At 42.3% G+C, this 25197-nt stretch overlaps 1 protein-coding gene across 1 annotated transcript in view; it reads right to left on the bottom strand.

Annotated features, from left to right (window-relative positions):
- The window catches only part of LOC145359668 (protein unc-13 homolog C-like), a 396096-nt gene extending 373952 nt beyond the window's left edge, over positions 1-22144 (bottom strand). Inside the window, 2 exon segments of the mRNA XM_080214409.1 lie at positions 5544-8856; positions 21500-22144. Of these exon segments, the coding sequence (XP_080070535.1) occupies positions 5544-8559 (3016 nt within the window). The 5' untranslated portion in view covers positions 8560-8856; positions 21500-22144.
- Positions 22145-25197: the final 3053 nt, after the last annotated feature.

A 25197-nucleotide genomic window follows, 5' to 3' on the forward strand; every position in this document is an offset into this window, starting at 1 on the left:
CCATAATGTAAGTGATCCCAATACAATGAGGGCAATGAGAGGGCAATGGAAAAAATGTTTTCCTTGATGCAGACTCCTAGAACCAAGGGACATAGATTCAGTCGGTGTAGAGGGGGCATGAGGAAGAACTTTTTTTATACAAAGGGTAGTGTGTGTCTGGAATTCGCTGCCCAAGTTGGTGGTAGAGGCGAAGACCCTAAACTCTTTTAAAAAGTATCCAGATCTGCACCTTAAGTGCTGTGGGCTACAGGTCTGGGAGCAGAAAGGTGGGATTAGAAAAGACACCTTGGGCTGGCCTGGTCAAGATGGGCCTCCTTCTGTGCTGTAACCTTTCTCTGGTTCTATAGGAGAAAATGTCCCCCTCTTGCCCAGTGAAAGAGGCAACAGTTGTAAGAAATGGTTCTCGGAATGCAATGGATTCATTCCAGACTACAATGGTTCTTAAGTATTTAAAAGAAATGGGGAATGGAAGTACTGAAAAGGGACAGAAACGTTCACATGTCCCATCTCCAGGTACAACACAGCAAGAAAGTTTTGGCAATGGATGCAGATTCTCTTAAGATGGTGGAGATGTTCTTTATGTTAGACTAACCCTAACTGATACTAAAGCACTTCAAGTGGCCAGGAAAGGTTGATTCTCCTGATTCTATGCCAAATGGGAATTTTCCAGGAATAGAAAACATATTAGTAGCTGTTTCACAGCTATTGCTGCACCGACTCCAACAGACGTTAATTAATTTAGAATAATTGCATCCTTACATTGCATAAGGGACCATTCCACCATCAAGCCTTCACTGACAACAATCCTACCCAGGCCCTATCCTCGTAACCCCGTGCATTTACGCTGCTGGTCCCCCTGACACAAAGGGGCAATTTTAGCATGGCCAATCAATCTAACGCACACATCTTTGGAGTGTGGGAGGAAACTGAAGCACCCAGAAGAAACCCATGCAAACACAGGGAGAGCATGCAAACTCAAGACAGACAGTCACCCGAGGCTAGAATTGAACCCGGGCGTCAGACGCTGTGAGCTGTGCTAACCACCGTGCCACCAAGCTGCCTTTAAAATTGAAAACATCCAACAGGCACTTGTGGGGGAAAAAGTAAGGACGAGAATTTCTGCTTCTGTACTCCTGTTACATTAATATTAATGGATGGAAAATGGTGCACTGAAGGTGTACAACGTCGCTACACATGCTCCTCGCATGCACTGGCAAGTCAGAAGCAGAATTCTACATTCCCAGACAAATGGCAACCTGAAACTGTTCAGTTGCAGAAGCACAACATCAATCTATCTTCTCGCTAGCTCAGGTTTTGATGGGAGATACTCCCACAACATTACAAGTACAAATTGTCAATACACAAGTCTGGAAGGAAAAGAAAGCAGCATAAACGTTTTAATTGCTCTGTGTTTCAAGACGGCATTGTGCCTTTTCCCATTGTGAAATACTGGAGGGCAGGGGAATGAATATTTGCTTCTGAGGAATTATAACCATAAGCCAAAATATAGCTAAGAATGATAAAACTTGATAATGTGTTGTTAGCATTTGCAAACCCAGATTAGGGTGGCACAGTGGTTAGCACTACTGCCTCTCAGCACCAGGGGCGCAGATTCAATTCTGGCCTCGGGTCACCGTCTGTGTGGAGTTTGCACATTCTCCCCATGTCCGTTTGGGTTTACTCTGGGTGCTCTGGTTTCCTCCCACACTCCAAAGGTGTGCAGGTTAGGTTGATTGGTCATGATAAATTGCCCCTTAGTGTCAGGGGGACTAGCAGGGTAGATACATGGGGTCACGGGTGGACTTGTTGTCAGTACAGGCTTGATAGGCTGAATGGCTTCTTTCTGTACTGTAGGAATTCTATGATTCTATTTGGGTTTGAAGACTGCTTTTAATATATAGATTATATAACTATATTTAAACAATCCACAGATGTAGCTAATACGTTCTGGGGAATACCACATTAGAATAACTATGAGTGCAACTATATTTGCCTATTTGTAATAAACACATTTTTAGCTTGTATTTTATCCTTCACTTTTGAGATTTCCTCTTTGTGCTTTTTACCATGTAATGAAGTATTTAAATAGCACATCTGCTATGATGTTTTCATTAACTTCCCAGGTGTTGACTGTTTTATTCAGCACAACAGTATACTTGATTTTGTTTTAAAGGAAAACTGCAAATGGGTTCACAGTACTGTTAATACAGTTGTAATGGCCTAGTTCTCTGTGGGGAGGGCGGGGGAGAAAGGGAATCCCTTAATGTACTGTCTTTATCCTAACCGCAAAGTTATGTACTCCCTATGGTTGTCCATGTGGAAAAAGGCACAAAAGATTTATTTTCTTGTATGGATATCAGAGAAGTTTATTCCAACCAAGAACCTGATGAATATAAAATTCATCATCAGCGGTATCTTTCTGTGTATATTTTAATATGCAATATATATATATGTGTGTATACAAAATATACACACAGAGATAAAAACAGTATGTAATCCCTAGTGCAGAAGGAGGCCATTCAGCCCATTGAGTCTGCACCAACAACAATCCCCTCCCAGGCCCTTTCTCTGTAACCCCATGTATTTACCCTGCTAATCCCACTGACACTAAGGGGTGATTTAGCGTTGCCATTCCACCATCTTTGGAGTGTAGGAGAAAACCAGAGCATCTGGGAGAAACCCACCTAGATACAGGGACAATGTGCAAACTCCACGCAAACAGTCATCAGAGACCGGAATTGACTCCAGCCCTCTGGCGCAGGGAGGCAGCAGTGCTAACCACTGTGCCACCATGCTGCCTACTTTACATTGCACTTGCATTGCATTAAATTTCTGGACCATTAGCAGAAACCATGACCTATGAAGCTTGACACTCATGAAAAGACTGCTTTAGAGCATTAGTAGTGAACAATTCTGGAAAAACAGCATAACTTATTCAACATTATCCCAAATATTTTTTATATTTGGTGTATTTATCACCACACCTCATCAGTACAGTATAAATAAGGAGGCTTTGCAGAGCCTGCCACCTCAAAATAACTCCAAAGGAACCAGGATAAAGGATTATGTTACAGATTTCTATTGCAAGAGGTGCAATCATAAAAATTGTAGCTGCGCATTGAGAAATGATGTTGTGATCCACTTTTTCACTCAAAGTGTAGTGGAAATCTGGAATTTTCAACCTCAAAAATGTGGATCCCAGAACAGTCAAAACATTCAAGATTGAAATCAGAATGATTTTGTTAGGTAAGGTTATCAAGAAACATATGATTTAGAATCATATAATCATAGAATCCCTGCAGGGCAGAAAGAGGCCACTGAGCCCATCAAGCTGCACTGACAACATTGCTACCCAGACCTTATCCCTATAACCCCAAATATTTAACCAGCTGGTGCCCCTGACACTAAGGGATAATGAGCATGGACAATCAACCTAACCCACACATCTTTGGACTGACAGAGAAAATCAGAGCACCCGGAGGAAACCCACGCAGACACAGTGAGAACATACAAACTCCACACAGTATTCACCAGAGGCCGGAATTGAAGCCAGCTCCCTGGCAACATAGGGCTAACCCCACTGTGCTACAGCATCAGCTGCACCATTTGCAGTGCAAACTACTGTGTTCACCATATTATGTGCTAAATGTTGGTCTCTAAACTGCCCTTCTCTCTTGGGCATTTTGGTATTAATAGTACATTCATTTGAAACTTCAAGCAGCACTAAAATAGTCCAAGTACTACAAGTGCAAAATCAATTCGCAAATAAATTGTTAAGTATTGTAACATACTTCATTTAGCCTTTCTCCAACTAGTTTCACTTGCAAGATGATGGAAATTCTGGAAAATTAGACATAACGTGAAAATTAGTGCACATTATCAGTTTTCTAATCAAAGTTTAAGATTATAGTTTTAGTTTTGTTCTCTTAGTTTTAGTTTATTTATTAGTGTAACAAGTAGGCTTACATTAACACTGCAATGGAGTTACTGTGAAAATCCCCTAGTTGCTAGACTCCGGCACCTATTTGAGTATACTGAGGAAAAACTTAGCATGGGCAATGCACCTAATCAGCACGTCTTTCAGATTGTGGGAGGAAACCGGGGCACCTGGAGGAAACCCACATTGACATGAGAAGAATGTGCAGACTCCACACAGGCAGTGACCCAAGCCGAGAATCAAACCCAGGTCCCTGGCACTATGAGGCAACAGTGCTAACCACTGTGCCACCATGTCACAGGCAACCTGGCTAAACCAATACAGGACGAGAAGCAATGGTGTATTTGAAAAGAATATAACAAGAAACCAAATACATTATCACAAATTGGAAACAGATTCAAATACTTGTTTTTAAAACTCGATCCTTTGTTCATAAGTACACCTGAAGAATTCAAGTACCATCAGTCTGGATGTGCTAAGTATCCAGAGTATTGAACAGTTAAGCATGGTATAATTTTATGCACAGAACTGAAACAAAATCCAAGGAGATGTAGAACTTAAAATGTTTCCCAGAATCATCAAATCAATAATTATTTGAAACCTAATCACAACTGATTGGTTGCTGCATAAATCAGTAAAGCCTTGTCTAAGTGTAATACTTTTAGCAAAGATGTTCTATTAATCCTGGTGTAGTCATTGAGCATTTTAAATTGTCTTGGACGCAAGTGAAAATAATCAAGAGTTAGTGTTAGTCAGGGTGACAATTATCGCCTACATCTTTCAGAAAGGTAATGTATTCCACGCAATTAACAACATGAGATGACAGAAACACTTTCACAGAACATCAAACCCAAAAAGCAAAAGAAAACTTACAGGATAAACAAAAGTTGCTATTTCTGTATATTGTAATTCAAAAACATACTACAACCAAAAGTTCAGGATTTAGCAATATAACACTGAGTGCATTGCTATCCTATTTGTGTAATTTACACGTTAAAACCAATCTCTGGATTTTTTTTTGTTAACAGCGAACTACTGTTTCTTTTTATTTCTTCCACGCTACACACCAACCGTGGTCTAAATTACAGGTGCAAACCTGCTACCAATGGGATGCTGAACCCACTAACACAAAAACCCACGTGATTCTATCCTCCTCCTCTATTTTGTTACATCTCAATATCTCAGGAGCTCAGCAGAAGAGTTCAAATCTGAGTCTCATCATGCAACACCCAATACGTTGCACATAATATTTAGTATCTGAATATGGTTATGTTCCTCTATACAATTTAGCAAATGATGATAGAATCCCTACAGTGCAGAAGGTGGCTGTTTGGCCCATCAAATCTGCACAGACTCACTGACAGAGCATCTTATCCACCCCTGCCCTATGCCCCGTAACCCCATGTATTTACCCTGCTAATCCCACTAACCTTCACATCTTGGGACACTAAGGGGCAACTTATCATGGCCAATCCACCTAACTTGCACATCTTTGGACTGTGGGAGGAAACCCACGCAGACAAGAGGAGAACAATGTGCCAACTCCACACAGTCACCCAAGGCAAACGTTACGTTATCATTATTCCTATTATTTTAGTGTTAATACCTGCAGAAAATATCCTCTCTTCCATTTCTGCTACTTGTTGTCTATATGCCTTGCAAGCAGCTTGTCTGAACGTGGGTCTTATTTTGACTTTCTTTGGAATTTCAGGACACTCCTCTGGAATTGTCTGATTTTCATAATCCTCTGACACTGCCTGATTGTCATCTTGATGTGTTCCTTCTAAGATCCGAGCTGGAGGCTCTACATCATCTTCGATGTTGTTGGTATCATAAGGGATCTCGTAATTGTCTTCATGTAAAACTGGCACAGTAAATTCCTCTGAAGGCTCAGGGGATAACATCTGTTCATCGCTTGCTTTGTGAAAGGTTTTATTTTCCAGCTTTGCAAGCACTTCCTCCATCACCTCAACATAATCCATTCCATTCTCTCCTGTCTGCTCACTGCTCTCATCTTCCTCCGCTCTGTAATAGTAAGGCTCGTAGTACATGTCAGAATCGAGGGTAGTGCAGGACTCGTCAGCTGTGGATTGGGACAAAGTTCTGAAGCGTCCCATGAAGTTGCCTCTTCTCCCATCTTCGCTCAGGCTTTGTGTACTTCTAGAGTCCATTTTATTCCAAACAACCTCCAGGGCAGATTTGGCACGTTGGAGCGAGGATCCAAATTTCTGGAAGCTGAATCCAGTATCAGACAGGTCGATACTCAAGCGACTGTGCCAGGACTTAGCAGGCACCTCCACTGATTCACAGTCATTGGGAAGCTCGCTCTGACTGCGACACCTTAGTGAATATCTATTTTGATATTGGTAATTATCGCTGGAGTACGAATCGTGGTAGGGGTCGTACGTGCTTTCCCACTGATTCTGAGTGTCCCTGTCAAAACCAGAACACTCGGAGGTGTCCAGCGTGGACTCGTATGTTTCTTCCTCCTCGTACTCCTGGCCAACAGCCTGGTAACTCTCATCGAAATCTGTTGGGTAGTTTAGGATGTTTTGCTCCGAAGGGCTGTTTAGTTCAGAAGTGAAGACATGCTGTGATGTGTCTAGACCGGAGTCCGTGCCTTGTTCTAAATGTTGCCACTCTTTCCAGGGTGAAAGATCACCTTGCAAGGACAACTGTGAGTCACTGTAATGACTTCTGTCACCCGATACACAGATTAGTCCATTGCTCATGCCACTATCTGCAGTCTCGGTGTTCTCCACCTCGTTTTGCTCCATGTAATGTTGGTCCTCGTAGTCGTACTGCTGACCATGTGCGTCATTAACCCAGGTGGACGCTGCATCTTCCTTACCCCTGAGCCAAAGGTCTTTCTCTGAGGACGACACAACCGAGGCGCCATCCGCTCTGATGAAGTACTGATTGTCGGAAAAGTCTTCAGAGTAAGATATTGACTGGCAGAGCTTAGAGAAATCAGACTCGGAGCGGCTGAGCTTGGGTGTGGAATAGTCACTTTGCAGCCAAGAGGGGGCCTCTTCTTTGTAATAAGGCTCGATCTGTTTCTGGGGGTCTTCGTAGGGGGACGAGTGAAAGCTGTCGTCGGCGCACAGCTGTGTGGAGTTTGAGTAGGAGTTTGAGTAGGAACTGCAGACGCCGGTCCCCTCAGCGTTGGCGAAGTTGTGAGATTCCCCCCCGCCCAGTTTCGAAGCGATGGTCACTTTCTCAAACACCGCTTTGGAACTCAACTCAAAACTGCGGCTACTGAGGTCCAGCGCTTTGCCACTGGGCTCAGGTGACGCCAGCCTGTCCCTTCCGACCTCCTCCTCGGTGCTGGCGAGTTTCATATTCATACTTTCGTATGTCTGGGATTTGGGCGGCAGGGAGAATTCTTTTCTCTCGGTTAGGTCGTGAAAAATCTCTGTGGAAATGCCGATGCCCGAACCTTTCAACTTGTAACACTTTTTCAGAATTAAGTCTCTGTTTTGGGGACTGTCAAAGTAAACCAGAATGGGGCGGGGCTTGGCACTGGCACAGTCTCTTTTTTGCCCTAGTCTGTGCACAAGTTCAAGCTGAACCGTTTTCCGGGCTTCTGTAATCCCTAGTTTTTCTTCTATAATTTCATAGATAGTATTTTCTGTATTCTCCTGCAATTCCTCGGGTACATTAATAAATCTCAGACTCACATTGCTCCCCTGATAGTTCACCTGTCTGATATAATCGTGTATATCTCTGGTTTCTCTTCTGGACTGCACGAATCCAGAACGCAACTGTTCAATTTCGGTCTGCACCACTTCCACACTGCTGGAGATCTCATCAATGGACTCTTTCAGAGCATTCACGTGTCCACGCAGCTCACACAGCTCGGTCTCTATCTGGCTTATCCCTTGCAGCTCCTTGAAGATCATTTCCATGACATCGTGGGTTTGACTGATACAGCCAGTGGAGCTGAAGGCAGGCTCCAGGCCACTCTTTTGCTGCAGGCGCCCCGTCCTGTCCAGCGACTTGCTCCTGAAGCCCAGAGACTTCTTCCAGGCGCTCATCTCCGTCTCGGAGGAGATGCACTCTTGGCTTTTCTTCCACTTGCGAAGTTTGCGCAAGGCGCCCAGTCTCAGGAGCGTGCGGTCGGCGTCTGAGCTGCCATCGGAGGCGGCAAGGCTGCTGACGCTCTTTCTGTTCCTCCTTACTGGCATGGTGTGCGACTTGTGTTCCTTCCCTTTCTGCGAAGCGCTCCCCTCATTCAGTGATTCCGAGGTACCGCTATTTACAGACCACAACTCCGGACACAGGCTGTCATTATTGGAGGAACTGATATCTTTTTTCAGCCCGTTGGCTATAGCCACCCTGTAACTCAAGGTGGGAGAGAGTGAATACTCTGTCTTTCCTTCCTCGTCCTCCACAGATAAGTTGCGAGCAGACTGGCACTTTGCAATTCTTTTGACGGTGGTCTTCAGGTTCGCTGAGAATTTCTGATTCCGCGCCGGGTTAGCTTGCAGGGGCTTTTGGACTTTCTTGTCTGGATTACTCTCTTTTTTCCGTGTTGTATTCGCTGGTTTCTTAGTGAACATTCCTTTGTAAAGTTTTAAAATGTAGGCCTGGAGTAGATTCTTCAAAAAGGAAGAAACCATAAGGAAGGGCGGCAGGTATCACCGATTCTGCTCAAATACCGGTGCAGCCGCACTGAAGCCGGCTACACGTTTCTAAAAAAAACAAAATGAGTGCGTAACCCGCGGCAAAAGCCACGTTAAAAGCATCAAACCGTGTGCTTTGTATCGTAGCACGCAGGTAGCATTAATAGGCTATGAAAGATTCATGCAGATAATTGTCAGAATGCAATCATAGTGTGTTTGTATCTGACAGAAGCAGAGGAGAGTCCTGGGGGAAGGGTACCAGCACTGAACCGGTTGGAGATTCCATGTCCGCCTCTGTTACAGAAAAGAAGATATTAGCATTTAATGACACAATCGTTAATGCTTTTGTCTATGCATGTAAAGAGAACATCAACATACAATGTCAGCAGCCCATCAGCTGGTGTTATACTTACTAAACTACAAACATACATGGGCTGCAACGATATACTATTCTTGGCCATATCTTCAATGGACTGTAAACACTGCTGGCTCATCTTGAAATCAGTGCAATGGAACTTAATTGAAAAATGGGGAATTATTCCTCATTATAAAAGTTCTAATCCACCTGTGACATGCGATACTTGTTTGGCATGTAGTGTTTCTTCAGAAGGAACTCTTCAAATGCAGACAATAAAACTATAACAAAACTTACTCCAACTTATAAATCAAAGAAAGAGTTTAATAAAGAAACTTCATTACTCCAAACTTGGGGCATCACCCTGGGTCATTCCAAACTCTCCACAATTCTCAACAGGTTCTTATTTATATAGTGAGTCAGCTGACTATCACATGGTTCTGTAATTGGCTCCATCATTTATTGGGTCAGCTGACTCTTACAGCTTGTTACCATTGGTCACATTATATCCGATACAAAGTTGTCACCCGTTACATTCTAACATGTAGCATTATATTTTTCTTCCATGAACAGATTTCCACTCCATCCCTTTCCTGCAATGCGTTTTGGCTTTACTCTGCACAGGCTACTTAGTCTAAAACTCTCCTCAACGTTTGACTTACTGAAGATAACAGTCTCTTGCCGAAATGAAAAATGCATTGTAAGAAAGTAAGTTTCACACTTATGCACACTATAGATTATCAATAATATATATTTCATAACATGTTGCTTTCAATTAGAATAACCTGCAAAGAGCTCCAATATATTTTTCTGCATTTGTGTTTCAATATCTTTACAGCATACTGAGAATATTCTAGGAGAAAACTAACTCTGAAGAACTACCGGGATAAATAGTGTGATGGTGGGTACTAAATTAACAACATAGTTTATGATGTTACAGTGCAACCAACGGTACCATACATGTGGTGGTCAGCTGACCTGGTAGACAATGTAACCAATGGCAACATGCTGCGGTGGTCAGCTGACCTGGTACAATTAGGAAGCAGATGGGGATTTGGGGGAGCATTTGAGGCCTAAGTAATGGTGTAATGAGGTTTCTATATGAAATCCTTCACATCGATTTACTTTTTTGTTTATTGCTTGCTACCAGAGTATCCTTCCTGCCGGATAAGAACATAAGAACAAGGAGCAAGAATAGGTCACCTGGCCCCTCGAGCATGCTCTGGCATTCAATAAGATCATGCTGACATCTAGAAGTTCCACCATTTCAGCAGTACTTTCGAACTTAGTGTCTCAAGCGATCCCGGCTCGGGTCACTGTCTGTGTGGAGTTTGCACATTCTCCTCGTGTCTGCATGGGTTTCCTCCGGTTTCCTCCCACAGTCCAAAGATGTGCTGGTTAGGTTGATTGGTCATTGCTAAAAATTGCCCCTTAGTGTTCTGAGATGTGTAGGTTAGACGGATTAGCGGATAAATATGTGAGGATATGAGGGTAGGGAGTGGGTAGGATTGTGATCAGTGCAGACTCGATGGGCCAAATGGCCTCTTTTTGCACTGTAGGGTTTCTATGATTCTATGATTTTCATGTTCGGGAATCTTGCTGCTGACTTCCCTAGTACCACTAATCTAAATAAAATGTCACAACTTCTCGCCCTCCAGAAAAAAGTTGTAAAACTCATAGGGCGCGATCTTACCTGCCGTTCATGCTACGCTCCCACGGCAGCGGGCTCGGAGAATTTGGCAACCAGCCAAAATTCCACTCACTGCAGTGGAGATTTGTTCACTGCTGATGGGAAAATCCCACCAGGGTGAACAATGATAAGATCCAGGCCTAATTCTTTTTAATTTACTTTGAAATCTGTTACATGGCTGTATGCTGTTACTCTTTTCAGTGCTGGTTTGCAAAGAGTACTTAGTGCCTCTCTGCACCGTTTTGTTTTATTTCTCCAAGTGAGACAGATTGTATAATGAACAAGTTATGATCAGCCTCATAAGAGGAGATTTATAAAAAAGTGTGTTATTCAGCATTTGGATTATAGCAATCAGTGTTGCGGGGGGCGGGGTGGTGGGGTGGTGGAGATTCTAAATAGGTTCTGTTTTTGGACTGAGAATAAAAGAAAATGATTAGATTCATTGAAGTGTAAATTTTCAAATTCCAATTGCCACACAAAGTGCTAAAGTGTAATATTAGCAAACTCTAGTTGGGCCTGCTATTTTTCTATCTTTCATTTCCATGGATTAAAGTTCCAGTAAAACAGTAATTTAAATAACTAGTGTAGGGTGATTAAGGCGAACATTTTTAAACTGAGCAGATAAACATTTAAAAAAAACTATTAAAGTGTAATGGATTCTAGTGTTAATTACTTTTTACATCCCATTTAATTTGTTATTAATTCCAATTTCTTGTTTCTTGCGAAAGGAACTTCAAAGATCTTTATTTTCTTGTTTCCTCTGTTCAAGCACTCAACATCCATTTTTGGGATGAGAATTTTCTAAAAGTATGAGCCCAGTTTGTTTTCTGGGCAAGTTTGGAATGAGTTAAAATCGGGATATGTGTGTTTGGGGCTGAAAGGTAGCTCTAAAGTTAGGGTCCTTGATCTCTAAGTCCCCAGATCTAAAAAGGGCACGTTCCAAATGTAATCAATTTCACCTCCAATGAGCAAAACAATCTCAATTCTAACTATTGGCAATAGTTACAATCACATTGGTGTGGTCAGGATAGATTGCAAAAGAATGGTAATGTTCTTAGAAGTTTTACAATGTAATGAGATACTACAAAAGACAAAAACTTCCTTGAAATATTGAATAGAGAATAGAATCCCTACAGTACAGAAGGAGCCATTCGGGCCATCAAATCTGTACTGACCACAAAGCCACCCAGGCCCTTTTCCTGCAACCCCACACATGAACCCCACTGATCCCCCTGACACTGGGGTCAATTTAGGGTGGCCAATCAACCTAACCTGGAAGGAAATCAGAGCACCTGGAAGAAACCCATGCAGGCACGGACAGAATGTGCAAACTCCACACAGACAGTGAACTGAGACCAGAATTGAACCTGGGTCTCTGGTGCTGTGAGGCTGCAGTGCTAACCACTGCGCTGCCCCATGAATCAATCTGATGACAAAACGAGAGACGTTTTCAGAAAATCTCCCTAACGTTTAGAATTTTGTAAAAAGAAGTTAATTTTTAAAAAATCCCATTGTGAGCCAGCATTCCATTTAAGCTTATAAAATACAATCTCTCTCTGCAGCTATATCTGTCTCCCCAGAACACCTTGCAGGAAAGGACAGTAGTCTTCACAGTTGTAAAATGCAATGCTCTAAATGGGATCTCTTCACTTCACAGCAGCACATTAATCTTAGAATAGGATCTGCAACTACAATATCAATTTTAACCAAGGATTCAGCCCCCATTTATTAATCAGTGTAAATAGTACCTGTTCTTCTTTATCATTGTCAAATTAACTGATAGTACATTGAAACACAGACTTTAAATCTTTTGTTGAACGATACCATTCAAGTTCCACAACATGATATCATTTGAAATTGAATTTATTCAGAGCCATATGAGGCTAATAGAAGGTAGCACTTCAGTCAACTGTTTAACTGGCAATTGTGTGCAATTGCATGAAAGGCAGATGATTGTGTGTGGGAAAATGTGTCAATGCCAAGATGATGCCACTAATGTTTTGATAAAAACTGGAGCAATGTGTCATGATTGTACTTGACATTGTGGTATTCATGAGCATGGGATCATGCATCAATTCTTGAAGCATGCTTCTATCGGTGCTTTCCAATGCCGTGCTAACCACCTCTGCAAGCTGCGAGTGTTGCATGGACTCGCAACTTCTTTCTGGGTTGCAAATGCTGCTGTATGACTGGCTTATGGTAAAAATCTGCTTCCCTGCTACAAAACTGGTCTTGAGAGATTCTTCTGTATAATGCTGCCTCTCACAGCCCAGGCTATATTTGTAACAAACCATGGGTTTGAAAATCAGATGTGGCTATCAATGTTACAATCTTTGGGAAAAGTCCAGTGCTTTTCAATGCCTGTAGCATAGCTGTGAAAAAAATCCCCAGTTATGTTAGAATCTCCTTTATTATAAGCTAATATCATTTTACAATTGCTTTAGCATCATGGAAGAAGCTAAGTGGAAATTATTACTTCTTTTGTGAAGTATCGAAGCCTGTGCCAAATTGACTGTCATAAATCTTAATTACATATGAACTATTAGGCTTCTGTGTAGAATTTATGGAAACTGATTTAAAATCAGTTCAAGTTACAAAGCACGTTATTACAGGGTAAACTCTGGTGTGCATTAAGATATGCCTGAAGTTGAAATTATTGACTCATCACTATTCTAACCATGTAAATGGACTTCAATTGGAGTAGCTAAACTGTGCTGTAATTTTATTTACCTGTCTTACTGAGAGGCATTTAAATTGCTGATATGATTCTTATTATTTCTGTAGCACCAGGGTAATTTAACTCGATATTAAAAAAAAATTGAATTATACCTTTTTTTTATAAGTATATGCTACTAAACCCTACTACAGTTTGTTGTTTTCAGATACAGGCATTGCTGTAACAATTATTGGCAACTTTAAATGTGTGTATAAAGTGTTGCTGATTATTCATGCATTCTACAAGCATAAATTCTGTTATATCAAAATGTACTATTGTCTTTCAATTTACAGCTAAATTAAGACTTGTTACTCCTCTAAATAAAATGCTTTAATTTAAAATTATTTCAATTCCAGGAGGTATATAATCATGGCATGCATCTTAAGCACAGTGAACCAGCACAGTAGGTGGGAATTAAATGGTTTACTTAAGGACCCTTTGGTCAGGACTTAAGTTCCAACACAAATTCAAACTTATGTTTACACATGCAATTCCAGCATTCTCCAACGATTTTCATCTCCTGAGTTCAGGTAAGGGATATCATATCTTTGGGTAAAGACATAAAAAGAGGACTAAATTGGAGAGGCTCCAAAGTTTAGGAGAAGGGATTGAGATGCCCAATTAATCCAGACCATTTCAAAGTGATGCAGACAGTATGCAAACCTTATAATCATTATAATGATAGTGACATATAGCCCAACACTAACATGCTGTTGAGTGACTGGCTGTCTCTGTGGGGGGAGGGGTGCAGTTTGTGTAAGGTCAGTACTACATAAAGCCAGATTGCATCTCTTAAGGCAAAGTGCATTTCTCTGCAGCACAGGATGAGACTGTCTAAAAGAGTGGAAGACCAGGAAGAAACTAGAAAACTGATGCAGCAAGCCAAAAAGTGAGCCCCAAGGTTGTTGGATGCTGTGCTGGAGTTCTTGGTGCAGGAGGTGCATAGGAGGAGAGAGATTGTTTCCCTCAGGGGCTAGGTGGTTCATCAAGTATTCAGAAAGTAGTGGGAAAAGATAACAATTGTGATCAATGCTAGCAGTCTAACCCTGAGGACCTGGAAACAGTCAAGATCAGTGAATGCATCTTCAAATACTACTAAACCCGACTACAGTGCTCTATTCGTCAAGCCTGCTTCACCTGTCCATCAACAATCTCCATCAATCATGATTTATACCTAACATTTACAGCCTTACTCACTCTTTGCTGAATACCCCATACAGAATTGTTACAGCACAGAAGAGGCCATTCAGTCCATTGTGTCTGCACCAGCTCTCTGAGCAATTCACTGAGTGCCATTCCCCTGCAACCCAGTACAATTTTTCTTTTTGGATAAGAGTCTAATTCCCTTCTGAATGCCTCAATTGAACCTACCTCCACGATTCTCAGAGATTCTAAATAAGTTCTGTTTCAGGCAGAATCTCAGGCAGTGCATTCCAGACCGTAAACACTTGCTGTGGGAAAAGTTTTTCCTCCTGTCACTACTGCTTCTTTTGCCAATTACTTTAGATCTGTGCCCTCTCTTTCTCAATCCTTTCATAAATGGGAACAGTTCCTATTTACCTTGACTCCTCGTGATTTTGAATACCTCAATCAAATCTCCTCTCAGCCTTCTCCTCCAAGAAAAACAACCCCAACTTCTCCAATCTGTCTTTATAAATGAAGTTTCTCATTTCTGGAGCCATTCTCAGGAATCATTTCTTCACTCTCTCCAATGTCTTCACATCCTGCCTGAAGTGCAGTGCCCAGAGCTGGATGTAATACTCCAGCTGAGGCCAAACTAGTGTCTTATATAAATTCAACATAGCCTTCTTGCTCTTGTATTCTATAACCAGGATTTTACGACTTTGCTCAGGCATGGCTCATAAAATCCTGCCCGAGGCCAACAGAGAATTCTGTTCTGCAAGCCTCGCCCACCCTGATTCCGGGATAGGCATGCCAGTAAAATTCCGGCCTACGCCTCTATTAATAGAGCCGCGGATACTGTGTGCTTTATTAACTGCTCTCTCAACTTGTCCTGCCAACTTCAATGAGTTAGGCACGGAGATCCATCTGTTCCCGCATCCTCTTTAGAATTGTATGATTCTCCATCTTTCTTCTACCAAAACAAATCTTTGCATTGAACTTCATCTGCCACTGGTTTGCCCACTCTGTCTGTTTGCCTATGTTCTTTTGAAGTTCTACACTATCCTCCTCACAATTCAAAATGCTTCTACATTTCATATCATGCACAAATTTGAAATTGTGCCTTCTACACCAAGACTTTGATCATGAATATACATCAGGAAGAGCAAGGGTTCCAACAGTGGACAGCCCTACTTCAAATCTTCTACCAGCCAGAAAAGCACCTGTGTACCACTTCTCAGATTCTTGTCACTTAACCAATTCCTTATCCATGTTCCTAACTGTCCCTTTTATTCCATAAACCATGACACTGCTCACAAAGTCTGTTGAGTAGCACTGAATCAAATGTCATGTGCAATACATCAACAGCACAGGCCTCATCTACCCTCACTGTCACCTCAGCAAAAATCTCAGGCAAGTTAGTTGAACGTGATGGTCCCTTCAAAAAAAGTTATGTTGGCTTCCGCTAATTAATTATGCATGTATCCATATGACTATTAATTTTATCCTGAATTATTTGTTCCCCATCACACAACTTAAGCAAACTGGCCTGTCGTTGCTGGACTAATCTTTATTTTGAACAAGGATGTAAGGTTTGCAATTCTCTATGCTTCTGATGCCACCCAAATCTAGGGAAGACTGAAAAGTTATGACTAGTGCGTTCGCAGTCTCCACTCTCACTTCTCCTCTCAATCCTTGGATACATCTCATCCGGCCCTCGTGCCTTACCAAGTTTAATTAGCCTATCCAATACCTCATCCTTATTAATTTAAACTCTTCTAGTGTCTAAATTATACTCTCTTTCACCCTAGTCTTCATAGCTTCTTCTTCCTTGGTTATGACAGATTCAAAGTATTCATTTAGTACCTCAGTTATGCCCTCTGCCTCTATGTATAAATCCCCTTTTTGTCTCCTTGGTCCTGAACCCTCCATTTGGTCCTACTCCTCCTCACATTGCCCTTGTACTATTTACTTGCCTATAGAAGACACTGAGATTCACTTATATGGTTGGTGCACATCTCATAGCTTGCACACACAGTCAGTTGGTCAACTGTAAACAGGCAAAACACCCAGACACATTCACAAACATGCTTCCCTTTTCTTGCTGGACAAGGTGGCCTGTTACAGTTGACCAGCTGACTGTGTGTGCAAGCTATGAGATGTGCAATCACGATATAAGTGAATCTCAGTGTCTTCTATAGACAAGGTGGCCCATTATAGGTGGGAGCAGGAGTTGCATGTGCTCATCCCCATGGAGGAGATGCTGCTGATCATCATTGAAGCAGTAGCCACTGCGGCCATGGTCAGCAGAATGGCTGATGCTAGTATTTCCCTGTCTAAATCCCTATCTCAAATCCCATTTCACCCTCAGCCTGCAATCTGTTACTACTGGCAATATGCAGATGGTTAACCTCTTGCTCCTTCCCTCATCACAACCCTGTTATTGTGCCCAAATGCTCAAGAAATACCCAGCAGTGTTTCAGGAGATGGAAGGCAGAGAAAAAGAAGAGGCTGAGAGGGAAGAAACAGTCATTTGATCTGACAATCACAGGCATCAGTTCAGATACCAGCACTCTGCGCACTCTAGAGGGCAATGTAGAGGCAGGGTCTGTACATGGTGAGCATGGGCATGAGGGGGGGTTGCACATCAGGCAGGGGCAAAGGATAGCAAGGATGCAAAACACACTGGATGGCAGATCATACATGAATTCTGCTGCTGAGGACTCAGATGAGGACTTCAACAGAGTATCATTTTCTGTTATTTCAGAACTCCTGCATCCACAGTATTTTGCTTTTGTGTACAGAAACACTGATGGACATGAAGACAGAAATGGTGGGTGGTCTAGCAGGCCTACCAGAAAGCCTGTTCTCACTGCCAAGGAGCACAGCAGGGGCTGGCTCCAACATGTCACAGATTTCACATAGAGCTTTGAGGCCATCCTTTCCAACATGGAGTGGTGGGGAGGGGGGGCAACATCTTATGAACATTTGCAGACCAACCATCATGCAGCATCTGATGGCCAATATCTCTACTGCAGCACAAGCAGAGGTCACACAACGTCAGAGTGCTGCAGTGGAAGCTCAGACTGAGGTCGAGGGATCTCAGCCTGTTGCCGTGGAAGCTCAGACTGTTGCCATCACGGTGCTTGAAGGCTGTCATTGCAGTCCAGCAATGTGTGCTCCAATGGATTCTGAAGCATGATTCCTAGGGCGTGGCAGTGGATGTGAAGCACATATCTGCTGCCTCCTTTTCGGATGATGGCATTCGTTTTCCTACCCAGCTACTTCGCTAGTGCCCTTGCTGTTGGCAGTCAGCCAGCCAGCCCGGTCCAGCCCAGCCTGCTGCTACCAAGCAGCAAAGCCTGGTTTCCAGCGCATCCTGCAAAGCCATCTGCAATCCATTCCAGTGTAAGGTCTTCTGCCGGCAGTGCTGTAGCCATTGGTACAACACTGCATAGGAATACTAGGCCAGGCAATGGTGCCCATGTGACAGGCACAAAAAAGGATGCATTTGTTGAGATTTGTGTGAAGCATTGTGTTTTTTTGGATGAAGTTGGTATGAAACGGTTGTGCTGTGGTGGCTTTTATTTTAATATTGTGGCCAAGAGAACATTGTGATGGTCACTGTGAATGGTAACCTGGGCAACTGTTGACCAATGAGGGCTGACGTATCATTTACAGGGACTAGAGTCTAATGATGTGCTCGTAGACAGCCCATACTGGATGTAATTGTGCTGGCTGTCTCATCCCTAAGTTCTCCTCTTCCTGAGGTGCTCTCAGAGCCATGGTGACAACTGGCCTCATAACAACCCAGTGATGGAGGTTGCAGCAGGTCACAGGCATTGGAACACTTACTCAAGTGAGGACTAACAGAGTCCTCCTGAACGCTTGAGTTAGCTTCGTTCCAGCTCCCCATTCGCCTAGTTGATGACATTCCTTGTGGCAAGCGGGCTTTCATTATACACAAACTGGTAATCAGGTTAAAGAGGGGAGTCATTAGCTAGACGTACAGTGGATAACCATTCTCACCCAGCAACCTCTCTCTTGTTTGATGTGATGGCTAGAAGGTCAGTGCACGATGAATGTATCGTGTCCACTGGCAGGACATAGGGCATTCACCAGAAGAACGTACTGAGCATGGCCACACACTAACTCCACATTCATTAGGTGGTAGCCTTTGCAGTTTTGATATATCTCAGTATTGCCATCTGTACTTGCAAATCCACTTGTGTACAGTCGATGGCAGTGTGTTCCAGAATGGACAGTAACTGACTACAGATTTCTCCTACTTCTCTCTGCTCAGAGAGAAGTCAATAAAGTCCCCTTTCCTGACATACAAAACCTCCATCATTCTTTGATGGTGCAATGGACAGTGAACTACCTTCCAGAGGTGACAGATTTCTGTGACCACCTCCAGTAGTGAATCGCAGATGCCTGACATACTGCTCCTGACTTAGAGAAAGGTAGATGTGCACTGAGAAACCCTAGGTGGGTAAGACCATTTCTGAGAGCCCTTCTTATCATTGTTCTCCTCCTTCTTCGCTACATCTGAATTGTCTCTTTCTCGTATTGCAGCCTAATGGGGATTGTTACAAATGGGAGGAGACGGTCTGCTCAGAGCCCTGGGGTCACAAAGAAGCGGCTTCACATGAGCAGTGCCAATCCCTGTGGTCATCACTATTATCAACTCCAAGCGCCCAGAACTTGCACTGCTCCAATGGAGTGCTCAGCAAATAATCTGTAAGCTGTTGATGGTCCCTTTAAATCATGCTGCTGTACACATCTTCAGCTGTTAGTGTTTAAGAAAGGGTGTTAATAAAATGGTAAGTCTGGCATCCAATCAGCATGAGATGCTGACTGACGGCATGAACTGCCAGTTCTGCATTCTTCTGGCATGTGCACAAGATGCCCACGTCAACGCCTTCACCAAGACAGTGTGCGGGCTGCAGGTTGCTCCAGAAGTTGGCAGAAGTGGCACAGACGCAGTGTTGTCGCTGAAACTACTGCCCTATGGAAACCAAGCTTTGTGGAGCAGGGCCATCAGGTCTTGTTGGAGCCACACTCTCTGCCAACCAAGAACAGAACGACACTGTCTGCCAAATTCATTTTGATGCCTTCAACCTCCTCAAACATAGCCACACTCCCAGCTGAAATAAACAGGAAAGAAAAATCCCAGCCTCGGCACAAAGTGGGATAAGAATGGTTAAAATGGATCTCTGCAATGTATGCTTTCACAAGCCAAGATCTGAGTGTACCCAAAACCTCCAAGAAACGGCTTGTGATCTGAGCAGCTGCCAGATTTGTTCTATTGTAACTGCAAGCTATTGAAACTGGAGTTGTTTTGCTCTCAACGCGATCTGCACTGAATTTGAACTCTCACCCATCCGTGTTAAACTATATGATTTAAGTCACAATAGAAATTAGCATTGTTTGAAAATGCATGTAGCAAACTGAAAGTAATTCCTATCTACTTTGCCTAGTAATTTCCTGCCTTAACTTCTCTGACCAGCTCAAAACTCTGAAAGTATAGCAGGCTAGATTTTCATCTTTCACTGCCTGGATTTTTTGCTCAGCTGCCTCTTTACTGAAAGCACCTGATGGCCATTGAATGAATGGGAATTGCCAAGTTTTATAAAGGATGGGTGATTCATTCTGCCTCAGTGCTGCAGGTGACAACCTACCTGTGCATTTTTCTTCAAAGTTGAAGCTTTATCTTTAACCATGATTTAAACTCCTGACTCATTATTTTGCTGTACCATGTTAACATTTAATAAACAGAAGGGATACTGTGTAGGAAAGATATTGAGAGCTGGCAAATTCTCTTGCCACCAAGTTAAGGAAAGAAAGGAACCCATAAAGGAGATTGCAGCGATAGTGACATCATCCCATCACCAGCTGAGGCTGACACCATTCACTGGAAAAGCACATTTTGTTGGGGAGGGGGGGTGCTGGGGAGGGGTCGAGAAGAGGTAAACTGTTAACTTAATCACACTGCCAAAGTTGCATCTATAACACCTACTGCAGCAGGAACTTTCCCCAGCAGTTAATACAGCAGCATTATAGCCAAGATCTAAGGTTACCTGAAAATTCCCCCACTGAGTTGACAATGACCCTTTAAATCGGTGGAAAGTCCTTGTGATCATCAGATTAAAAAATCTTATGAAATCATGCAATGAAATAGATTTACCATTTTGCTTGCTCAAATAAAATGATTGTGGTATTCCTTGTCTTCACATGACTCCAAATGTCAACCCTGCTATCTACCTACTAGTTCTTAAAAACTCCACAGCAGGCTACACTGGCATGAAATGAATGTGTTATTTTGCACAAAGATTTGAGGGAGTCATGATGCTGTGTCTCGGTCTACATGATATAGCTCACATGGCAGCTTGTGCTCTTTAAATCTGCTTTAAAGAATGGCTTAAGAATGACAGAGCTACTGATGATTAAAATGATTTCAGATGTTCAAATAAGAAGCCAATTGTCAAACTGAAAGAACAGGTACTAACTGGATGAACAATTGTCGGGCTATCCTTATAGTTGTGGTGAAAAGAAAAATGATCCGGAATACGTTTTAAGCAGGCTGTCTGCTCGTGGCAACATTGCAGGCTGCTCATGCTGAAAGATTAATCAGGGCACGGGAATGCACAAGACAGATGTAACAGAGCAATCTTTATGCCTAAATGTGAATTGACATAAAATTGCTGTATTACACAGCAAAAAAATATAACACCAACATGGTGGCGATAAAGGAATTAATGGGCTTCTCTGCTAGGCACTGAACTACATTCTTATAACCCAGAAACTAAAACTATAATATGCATGAAATACAAAGCTCCAAGATATCAAATGAGATTTACTTACATTAACAATCCACGATTTTGGTACAACAGTTGAGGCTACTATTGATTCAAGCAGAACAAAAGACTGGAACAGTGTTTAGTTAAGTGTCAAGCAGATAAACTGAAGCATTTAAGACTAGTTATGAAGAAATAAATCCAAAAATCAAGTAATTTGCACATTTCAGATGCAGCAGAAACTGAAAGGAACATACCTGTGTATTTCCAGATTTGCTGTCATGAAAGAAATTGCCCAGCAACCAAAGGAACATATGAGGATTTTTTTTCCTTCAGTGCAGGAAAACAAAGCAAAGAGCACACATTTGATCTCCCATGCTTAATGAGAAAAGGAACTGCTACAACAGACGGCACAGACGATCCACAGTGCTTCAACTCAAGTGCGATCAGGCATACTGGTACCCTGCAATGTTATCTGTTCCTCTAAATTCCAGTGGTTTTCCTAGGCAGCATTAACTGCATCTTTACAACTTGCTATGTGTAGTAAATTGCTGTCACTATTCCCAAACATCACCTGAAGCACAGTCTTTTTCTCCGCTTCCTTTCATGCTGCCTTAGCGTAGCTTTAGCAAGAGATTAAGAGTCAGTGTCCCTGACAACTATTGAATTGGTACAGCTTTCAACAGCCACCACAGACTGACAAGCCTATCATCGCGTGCATCAGCTCCAACTTCACACGGCGACCTTCCCAGCGCCACAGCTTTGTACTCTTCTGCCCACATTCTGAATGGTGCGACCACCAGCCTCTCTCCCCTGTAGTAACGTGTCTTCCTGCTTGGAGACAGTGTGAAATGAGCTCACCACCGCCGAAGAAAAACAAACCCTGCACACAGATATTACACATGCAATGTTGTCACGGACCCACAGCCGACAGCAGATGCATTGCTCGCTGCAATACTGATAACAGTGAGAAGCTCTCTCCTCAGGCTTGGTGAGGAAGCCTGTTTGCCAGGGTTGTGTTTGTAACTGACCTTTCATTTATCAGCTCAACGTGACCTTATGCAGCACCTACAGAACCACTTCCGAAAACAGGGCACAGCCGGTGACAGATGATCACTTTGTTAGCTGATCTGACAGATGCTAAAACAGATTTTTAAAAAAATGTTTAAAAATTCTTGTACTTTATTCGCTGGCTCAACTATGTGACCAATATAAACATTTTTTTAAAATCATCATAAGATGAAGCTTAATAACGCCTCGAACAGAATCGCAGCTTCAAGGATCTTTTCAACAATGATTAAACCAATAATTAAGTAATTAAAACACACACCACTGAAATATCCACTCATACATAATTATTTGAGCATAACTATTTTTTAATTATGTTTGGGAGAACTAAGGTGAATTATTTTAATGAATATCCAAGGCATAAATTTTGGAAAGTGCAAGAACAGGGACTTCTGCAGAGGTTTTGTTTCAAAAAACTTTGTGCACAATTTGACCAAATTTCACTCTCCAATCACTCAGCCTCACTTCCAAGGTTTTGCCCCATGTGCCTTTATAATGTTGGTACGTTCAAATGAGCAAGTTTACAGTGACAATTAATATAAAGTAGAGCATTTTAAATGAATACGATCGGCTAACATTGACAGTCCAGGCAAGTTTTAAAATAACGAAAACAGAAAATGCTGGAGATTCTCAGCAGGTCTGACAGCATCTGTGGAGAGAGAATAGGGCCAACGTTTCGAGTCTGGATGACCCTTCCTCAGAGTTGGTTTTAAAATGTATGATTTTGGTGCAGAATTTCACTGCAGTAACACAACATGGGGGTCAATTTTTCCGCTCCCGCCTGCCGTGTGAATCATCGCAGGCAAGATAGAAAATTTGACCTCGGGTGGGAATTTCAGGTTTTGGGGTGGGAATGACCAAAACATTCTGCCCCTGATTTATAGTGAGTGAGGTGGGACATCTCAGGGTGCACATTATTAGTTAGAACTTCCTCTGAACCCTTCAGCTCGAGAAATGTTTTGTAACCTGCTGAAAGTGCAAACTGGTAACACCCTGGCAAGGACAACCAGCAACTAGCAGCTTATTAATGGTTGGACCAACAGTGTATTTTCTTAACCAAATAGATTTTAAGGCCGGCATTCTCAGGCCTCGCCCATGGCTGGTATTCTCCGGTCCCGCTGCAGTGTGGAGATTTGGCTGAGCGCCAAATTCTCCATTCTCGCTGGCAGCAGGGACGGAAATCAACTTCGGAGAATCACGGCTAAGGATTGAGGGAGGAAGAGTAGTAACAGAGAAGGGGATTGAGTTAAGCTGGGTGAATTCAAGTCAAGTCAGATACGGAAAGAGAAATAAAGGAGCAGAGAGAAAATTGGACTGAATTTGGGCAAAATAACAGAAAGGAAAGTTAAGAAAATAATCTTAAATTTGATCATTTCAAAATCTCTAACAACAATTGACTATATACAGAAATGAGACAAACACTTAATTGCTCCTACAAGTTCACTCTCAGTGTATTAACATTCATCGTATTTTAGAAAAAGTATATACACTCTGAATTGCCAGACTTTACATTCAGTGGCAAAGTTAGTGGGCAATTAATGCACAAATCCAGCTAGTTCTTAAAAGCAATAGGGAAACATAGGAGGGAAGCCCTTTCTGCAAAGCTACATGAATTGACCAGCAGGTTCTGGAGATTAGCAACTCCTGTATTGTTGGTTGATTTGTACATTAATAACCACATGAATGGTTAGTGCCATTACTTTTCCAGCAAGATCCACCCATACATTGGGCAACCAATGTATGGTTAACAATGGTACAGGTTTCCCAAAGTCATCGTGAGAGTCAAGTCCACAATAGTTGCTTTTAATCATTCATTGTCTGCCTACTTTGATCCATTTTGTAAAGAAAGAGTCAAGATGCAGAAATCCAAATGCAAATAACTCACGGCGTATAGTTATGCACAGTACATAAGAGATGAATTATATGTAATTTAAACAGTTTATGAGCTGCTGTGTTGAACAACCATAGTTGCAAAAAGCATCATAATAAATGTGGTCTCTTGAAATGTGATTTCTTGAAGAATGAAATATTCTACTGGGAGCTACTGTAATTTTATATGGATGCATTGAGAATCATATATTACTCACATTAAAAGTTTGCTAAGCAATAAAAATAAGTATGAAAGAAAGTCAAATTTATTTTTCTTTATTATATGTGAGATATGGAACGCAACGGTGGCCATCAATTTAAATCATTCCCTGAACACAATGTATATATCAGTAACAGCCATGAAATTGCAATTGCAAAGGAGCAATTATACTCTTCAAAATTACTACTGAGGTCTGAAAGACCGCAGTGTTTGGAACATAGGAACAAGAGAGGGCATTTAGACCCTCAAGCCTGTTCTACAAATTACAATGCCTTTTGGTCAGCCATATTAACAAACCCAACACCACGTTGACAAGTCTCTAAACTATGTTACCGACAAAGCAGCAATTGGAGCCTCAGTTTTCCCAATATGGAACACTTTCTACTACAGCAGCAATCTTGGGTCAGTGGTGACACTTCATCTTTGTGTCTGATGGTTTTTGGTCCAAGCATCTCTCTGGAGATTTAACTGTGTAATATAGGTTGAAGCTTGCAGAACTGATGATACAAATGTAAGAATTCGGACTCTCTCAGCCACTCGAGCCTGCTCCACCATTCCATAAGATCATGGCCGATCTGATTGTAACATCAGCTCTATATTCCCACCTACCCCTGATACCCTCTTACCCCCTTGCTTATCAAGAACCTATCCACATCTGCCGTAAAAACATTCAAGGACTCTTCTTCCACTGCTTTTTGGGGAAGAGATTTCCAAAGGCTCGCAGTCCTCTCAGAAAAACTTTCTCCGCGTGTTTTAAATGGACAACCCCTTACTTTTAAATAGTGACCTCTTAGTTCT

The sequence above is a fragment of the Carcharhinus amblyrhynchos genome, chromosome 28 (assembly GCF_965287045.1).
Source record: "Carcharhinus amblyrhynchos chromosome 28, sCarAmb.v2.hapA, whole genome shotgun sequence".
NCBI classification, from domain to species: domain Eukaryota; kingdom Metazoa; phylum Chordata; class Chondrichthyes; order Carcharhiniformes; family Carcharhinidae; genus Carcharhinus; species Carcharhinus amblyrhynchos.